The sequence below is a fragment of the Trachemys scripta genome, chromosome 9 (genome assembly GCF_013100865.1).
Source record: "Trachemys scripta elegans isolate TJP31775 chromosome 9, CAS_Tse_1.0, whole genome shotgun sequence".
In the NCBI taxonomy this organism is placed as follows: Eukaryota; Metazoa; Chordata; order Testudines; family Emydidae; genus Trachemys; species Trachemys scripta.
Window position 1 is genome coordinate 26,188,380 of NC_048306.1, and position 7,365 is coordinate 26,195,744.

General features: G+C 38.6%; 1 protein-coding gene across 1 annotated transcript in view; it reads right to left on the bottom strand.

Annotated features, from left to right (window-relative positions):
* The window catches only part of LOC117882514 (fibronectin type-III domain-containing protein 3A-like), a 47,206-nt gene extending 40,581 nt beyond the window's left edge, over positions 1–6,625 (bottom strand). The window contains exons 1-3 of the mRNA XM_034780856.1: positions 6,606–6,625; positions 3,307–3,382; positions 2,290–2,366 (exon numbers count right to left, since the gene is read on the bottom strand). Coding sequence (XP_034636747.1) covers positions 2,290–2,366; positions 3,307–3,382; positions 6,606–6,608 — 156 coding nt within the window. The 5' untranslated portion in view covers positions 6,609–6,625. The remainder of the gene's footprint in view (positions 1–2,289; positions 2,367–3,306; positions 3,383–6,605) is intronic.
* Between the last annotated feature and the right edge of the window lie 740 nt (positions 6,626–7,365).

Below are 7,365 nucleotides of genomic sequence, written 5' to 3' on the forward strand. Positions count from 1 at the left end.
AGCAAGGGGCGCAGGGTTCCGGCGGCACTCAGCTGGGGGGCGGCGCTTTTTTGCTGCCCCAAGCAGCAAAAAAAAGCTAGAACCGGCCCTGGCAACATGGATTTCATTGGCAACAATACATTGATGACATCAAGCTGTATATAGTTCCCTACAGGTGCCAATAACAGACCCCCCCAATGCCTACAAGAGATAAGAATTTGGATGAAGAATGGCTAGCTCAAACTAAACCTGGGCAAGACCAAAATCATGTTGGTTGGGAGAGGCAAAAGTTGTGAAGACCAAGCTGAAACACTGAACTCCCCCTCCCATCTAGTTTCTCCCACTGACCCCCAATTAAATCCGTTATGTAACACCTTGGAGTCCTATCAGACTAATCATTAATCCGAGATGACAATGTAGCAATAGTATAAAAGAAATGCCTTCCTCTCCACCTTTAATTTATGAGAGGAATTAGATGAAGTCTCCTACAAGAATCTGGTCAGTGAACCACTAATTCACAATTTCCTAGAAACAGAAAATGAATCTACTATATCTTGATCTAAAGGTTTAATTAATGCAGATACACAATCGAAAGCATATGACTCTTCTACCTATAACCACTGCTAGCTCCCAAGTCACTTGCATCATCAGTGTAAGTTTGTTTCTGATTTTTCAAAGCCATCCACCAATGTCAACCCATGACCCAAGGCTGCTCTGGGATAATGCAGTTAACAGGTAATGTCCTAAGTTTTGTTATCTAGTCTGGAGGTGATGCATAAATTATGTTTCAGAATTAGTGTTTCACTTGAGGGAGTCTGGCAATGGAATGAGCTCCAAAAGGAGATTCAATTAATTTAAAACCAGACTACCAATTTTTGAATATGCTTCAAAATTTCTCTTTTTAATCAAACTTTTTTACATATCTGGAGAGCTTTAATACTTAAACATACAAACAAAAATCCACATACTCTAAAGAACTTGCTAGAATCTGGGAAGGGCAAAGAACAGATTTCTCTATGATTTAAATCAGAGATGGGCAAACAACGGCCCGGGGGCTGCATCCGGCCCTCCAGACATTTTAATCCGATCCTCAAGCTCCCACTGGGGAGTGGGGTCCGGGGCTTGCCCTGCTCCGGCACTCCAGCCGGGAAGTTGGGTCGGGGACTTGCGCTGCTCCACATGGCTCTTGGAAGCAGCGGCATGTCCCTACTCCGGCTCCTACACGTAGGGGCAGCCAGGGGGCTCCGCACGCTGCCCCCGCAGCTCCCATTGGCTGGGAACCACGGCCAATGGGAGCTGCAGGGGCGGCGCCTGCGGAGGGAGCAGCGTGCAGAGCTGCCTGGCCACACCTCCATGTAGGAGCTGGATGGGGGACATATTGCTGCTTCTCGGAGCTGCTTGAGGTAAGCACTGCCTGGAGCATGCACCCCTAACCCCCTCCCATGCCCCAACCCCCTGCCCCAGCCCTGATCCCCCTCCTACCCTTGAACCCCTCGGTCCCAGCACAGAGCACCTCCTGCACCCCCAATCCCTCATCCCTTGCCCCATCTCAAAGCTCGCACCCCCAGCTGGAGCCCTCACCCTCATCCTTTCCCACTTCAACCCCCAATTTTGTGAGCATTCATGGCCCACCATACAATTTCCATACCCAGATGTGGCCCTCGGGCCAAAATGTTTGCCCACCCCGATTTAGATTATGGACCTAAATTACCTGTGCTGGGATTAGATACTACAGTGAGAGGTGCTATAGGAAACTAAGATTTTTCACATGTCAACACAGATCCCAAACAGTCAGATTATAACTACTTTGGTAATGACTGACCTGGGAGTAAATCAAATCTGTGGCCTAAAGGGTGAAAGGCTCTATATTCCACTACATATATCCATGATCATACAACTGGAATGTCTTGCAGCAACTTTCATGTTACTGGGTAGTGGCAGCACTTGTGGAATATGACTATCAACCTCATCAATCAGACTGGTATTTAAAGAAAACTCTGCAACTTATATTGGCAGCAGGAAAACCTAATGTAAGAAAAATATTGCTAATGTTTTCAAAGCCATTAAAGGGAGCTAGACAGGCAATTCCCATTTGTACTGGAATTGGATACTCGAGTCAATAGCCATTTTTGAAAATCTCAGCCTATGTGCACAAATCAGACACCCGATATACTAGATCTGTCTTGTGAAGGAGACCATGAGTTCTACAGTTATTAAACAGCTTTAGAAATTGTCTTTCATTTTTATTAGGGATGTGATAAGCAGCAACTTCTGATGCAAAAGCACAAACAACAGTAAATTAATTCTTACCTGAGATACATAGCCAGGAGGTACAAATATTGGAGGCACAGAACCATTTGGTGACACCATGGGAACATGTGCTGGACCTGAAAAGGAAAAAAGTGTAAGATGTAAAAGTGTTAGCACTTTTTACCACAGTGAGTATTCCAAATTTTATACAGTCAGAAATCTCCCCACTCCTCCCCCCTTTTATTTGGTTGCCTAAAGGTAAGCACTCATTCATTTAAAAAAACATGGCTAAGTTACTTAGGCTGCAAATCCATATTTATGCAACCATCTTTAGGTAACGGAATTTAAAAACTGGACTTGAAAATTAGGAAAACTGTAAGCAATTCTTAGTGTGTACTTATTCCATTAAAAAAAATTAATGAAATGCTGAGAGAAATGAAGAGAGACTAAACAAACTTTATGGGCAAACATTCTGAGAGGTGAAAATAGGCATTGCAACTGTGGAAGTATTCTGCAATATAATATAATCATATGAAGCACATTTTGAAACCATGCTTAAATCTGCAGACTTGCCATTGCTACTACGGAAGAAGCTCTCCATAACTACATGGATATTAGTATTTACTCCTTAATAGCAACAGACTACAAATACCACAGTGCTGCACAGAGATTTTGCCATACAATACCCATTAAAGTAATGTGGAATTAGGTAGCTAAAACCTCAGTAAATTGAAGTGTTAAAATCCTGACAAGATCATTACAAGTCAATAGGGTTATCTCATTAAGACAAGTTTCAAACTGACTTGCACTATATTTTATAACCAGCAAAGTTTGCTAAGATGTAATACATCCAAGATATTTAACTTTCTTCAAGCCTAACATTTATCTTCCAGTTGATTCCTATTCATGCTTACACTACAGACTGAACAGATTCATTCACTGTATGACACAAAACATGTAAACATACCTATGACTATGTAGTGGAAGTCTTATGGCAGTAGTTTTATGAAGAATCTTTTAAATATTTTTTTTCCCTGTTTAACACATTTGATTGAACTCAGTGGAATTTTCTTTTACCTTGGATACACTGGATATGTCCATCTTCAGTTCTAATTGTGAAAGTTTCTCCTGGGTTTACCTGAACAAGTATAACCTGAAAACAAAAAACCCTGTAATTTCAATAAACGTCATTTAAAATATTTTAGAGATTAAAAAAAAAAAACAACAAAAAAAAAAAAAACAAACTTTCCTTTCTAGTCTCGTCTTACAAAATTTCTTACAGAAGCAAAGAGGGCAAGTTTAGAAATACTGATAATGTGAGCTGAATTCCCATCAGTCTCAATAAATTAATTACATAGTTATCCTTTATTCTGAAACATTCAAAATTGTTCTGATAATATCTACCAGTCATTTCTTCACTAGTTACAGTTGAAAGGTAAGCTATACTTTACTTTTCTTTGTCAACTTTGTTTTCCATAAAATTTCCCTTTTTTACTTAAATACCACCACATTATCTAAAAAATAAATACTTTATCCAAAGTGAATACATTTTGCTTTACAGACTTCTCTATGACACCGCCTCAACGATCTCAGAATTAGATTGACAAGATTGGGTATCTAGAGAGAATATTTATAAAAGATGTTTTACCCAGGAGAATATTTTAATCAAGTTTCCATACTGGAAATAGGTTAAAATATAGTTTGACAATGAGTTCTCCAAAGACCAATTAATTTTTCTTCATAAAATTATTTCTGAACTTGGTCATTAACATTTTCCATGCCTTCTCTTTTTGAGGATGCGAAGCCTATAATTTTCCTAGACATATTCAACCTACTTAAAATTTTGCTTTATAATCAAATAGATATAATGTATTGACTGTTGTATCTGACTGTTTGAAAGAGATAAAGCCTCTGGTTGTAGTCGGTGTCAGTCTTATTTCTGAAGACAAAACCCTGGTGCATTATATTTTATATTGAAAATATCTTTAATCCATTCTTTGTACCACTGTACTGCAATAAAATAAATTAAAAATTGCCTTAAGCTTTAAGTTAATTCTCAGTTTGTTTTTACAATTGTGTGTTTGGCTCTGTGGCTTGTAAGAGCTTCTCTTTGGAGGAGCTGCAGCAGAAGGGATGGGGACAGCAAGTTACGCACTCAGACAGTGGAAACGTGACAATTATTTATTACAACCTTTTGATCATGTGCAGGGACAGGAAATGTTGCCAAGTTTAACACTACCACCGCTGTAAAGTAAATACAGACCCTCCAATTCACACAAAAAGGCTTCTATGTTCCTCCCAAAACAACACTGTAGAAGACAAATTTCCTAGCTTTTGACACAAAATTAATATTGATTAAGTAAGCTAAATCTTAAAGGATAAAACAAATACATTTAACCCAGGATTAACAAACAAGGTTTTAGTCAGTTCAAAATGAAGACGTGTCAGATTTTTGCCTGTGCTGCTAAGTGTCATGATCAAAGTTTTTCTAATTAACAGTCCAATGAATTACACATAAAATTTTAAGTGCCTGGCTTGTTTGTATGCAAAGACTACTCAATTTAAAACCGGAGGGAGCTCACTGAGGATTACTTGTCCTATTTTCTACTTTGTGTTTGCCTTTTTCACCCTATTGTAAAGATTAACAATGTCAGAACTATTAAGAAAGGGATAGAAAATGAGACAGAAAATATCATAATACCACCATATAAATCCTTGGTATGCCCACAGCTTGAATACTGTGTCCAGTTCTGGTTGCCTCATCTCAAGAAGGATATAGCGGAACTGGAAAAGGTTCAGAGAAGGGCAATAAAGATGATCAAGATTATGGAACAGCTTCCATACGAGGAGAGTTAGGGCTGTTCAGTTTAGAAAAGAGGTAACTAAAGGGGGGGAACTGATAGATATCTATAAAATCATGAATGATGTGGATAAAGTGAATAGAAAACTGTTATTTATCCTTTCCCACAACACAAAAACCAGAGATCACCTGATGAAGTTAGTAGGTAGAAGGTTTAATACAAACAAGAGGAAGCAATTTTTCACACAATGCACAATTAACCTATGGAACGCTCTGCCATGGGATGTTGTGATGGCCAAAAGTATAACTGGATTAAAAAACTAGCTAAATTCATGGACGATAGGTCCATCCATGACTATTAGTCAAACATCAGAAATGCAACCCCATATCTCTGACTGCCAGAAGACAGGAGTAGATCAATCCAACTGCCCTGTTCTGTACACTCCTCCTGAAGCTCTGGTACTATCCACTGTCACACAGTATAAGGGGCTTAATGGACCATTGGTCTGATCCAATATTGTAGTTATGTCATGTAATACAGAAAAACCTCACTACACTAAAAAACTAAGTGAATTTACTTTGTATATTGGTGGTTTTTATATGGACATTTAATTTTTGCCTCCTTTAAAGAATGATGGAAAGCAAAAAGACTTCAGGAATTATTTACTGCTGATATTAGTCAAGAATTAAAACAAACACACACAGATTTAACAAATTTTTACTTCAAACAATGAGCTATAATTTGCCTTAAAATAAATGGGATCACATCCAACTAATCTTACAGTCTCAATACCCTGCCAATTCATCCAGGAACCAGGATGGCTGGGGGACAATTTAAACCATGTATTATAATGAAGTTTTGCCTGTGGTTCAACCTACATTTTCAGTGGGTTATAGGAGCAGAGTATATATAGCCTAACCACAAGAGAATGCTAGGTTTACGATGGCTAAAACCACAGAGATCCTAAACACTGTCTATATAAAATGGTTCAAATAGTTAAATCCCCAATGTCTGCCATGAGGCATATTAGGAAGGCAGAAAAGCCACAGCAGAATTCATTAGAGTGCTCTACCAGCTGCACACCTCACACACTGTGCAGTAACCCACCTTGAACCTCTCATTTCTTAAAAGGCATACATGGATTTACAGACTCTTGCTGTGCAACATAAGTAAGCTTATTAGAATTTGATTTTTTAAAAAGAGTTTTGGATAATATCGATGTTTATTTTTAAACTTTTATTTTTATCCATTTAAATTTTCACAGTTTGCACAAAATTATGGGTTTTACACATTTCCCCCCCCCATTTTATTGATGTACATTTTCACAGTTATGGGAAACTGTGAAGGAGCAAGCAATAGGGGAGACTGAAAATAATTTAAAAGATTCAAAAAGTTAAAGATTTATAACCGTTTATAGTCATTAAAACAAATAGTCTACATCACAAGTCAATATCCTTAAATCAAACTCTCAAGTTTAAGTAGATTTATTACTTTGTCTAATTGTAAATTTAAATAATCATCTATTCAAGTATTTTTTCATTAGGTTGAGAGTGTCTGAAAAACATCAACATTTACCATTTAAAACCTAATAATTCCAAGCCTAAATATAAGGTAAGCAGATGCTGGTGCAGGTTGTCTCGAGGTATTTGGGTGGCCCGTCCAATGATGTGATCTACTTCTCTGGTTGAGTGTCTTTATTTGGTGATGGTGATTTTGAGTGTGTTACGGTGTATATCCCAGACTTTCTCCTCCGAGTACACTCTGTGGTCTCTGAATGCCTGTCTGTAGATATCAGATTTCTTGGTGTGTTTGGTGTGGTAAGTGGATCTATGAAGGTAGATAAGGTGATCAGTGGGTTTCTTATATATAGTTGTCTGTAGGGTTCGATTGTTGAAGCTGATCGTGATGTCCAGGAAGTTGTTGCTAGTGTGGGAGTGTTCCAGAGAGAGTTTAATGGATGGATGGTGGTTGCTGAAGTTGTGGTGGAAATCTATGAGGGGGATGAAGTCATCTGTCCAGAGGATGAAAACATCATCAACGTATCTCAGCTACATCATTGGTTTTATGATCCATTACAGAAAGTAATTTGGAGATTTAAATTTTAATTGCAACAAGCATTGTTTTGATTAGTTGACTATTAATGATTTAAACAATTTCAACCATGGCCTGTTCAGATGTAAAAGGGGGGAGGGGAATCATTCCTACTCTATGGCTAGTTTAGGGTTACCATATCTATTAAATAAAAAAAGAGGACCCTCCAGGGGTCCTGGCCCCACCCATTTCCCCCAGCCCCGCCCCTTCCCCACCCTAACTCCGCCCCCTCCTCCCTCCCACT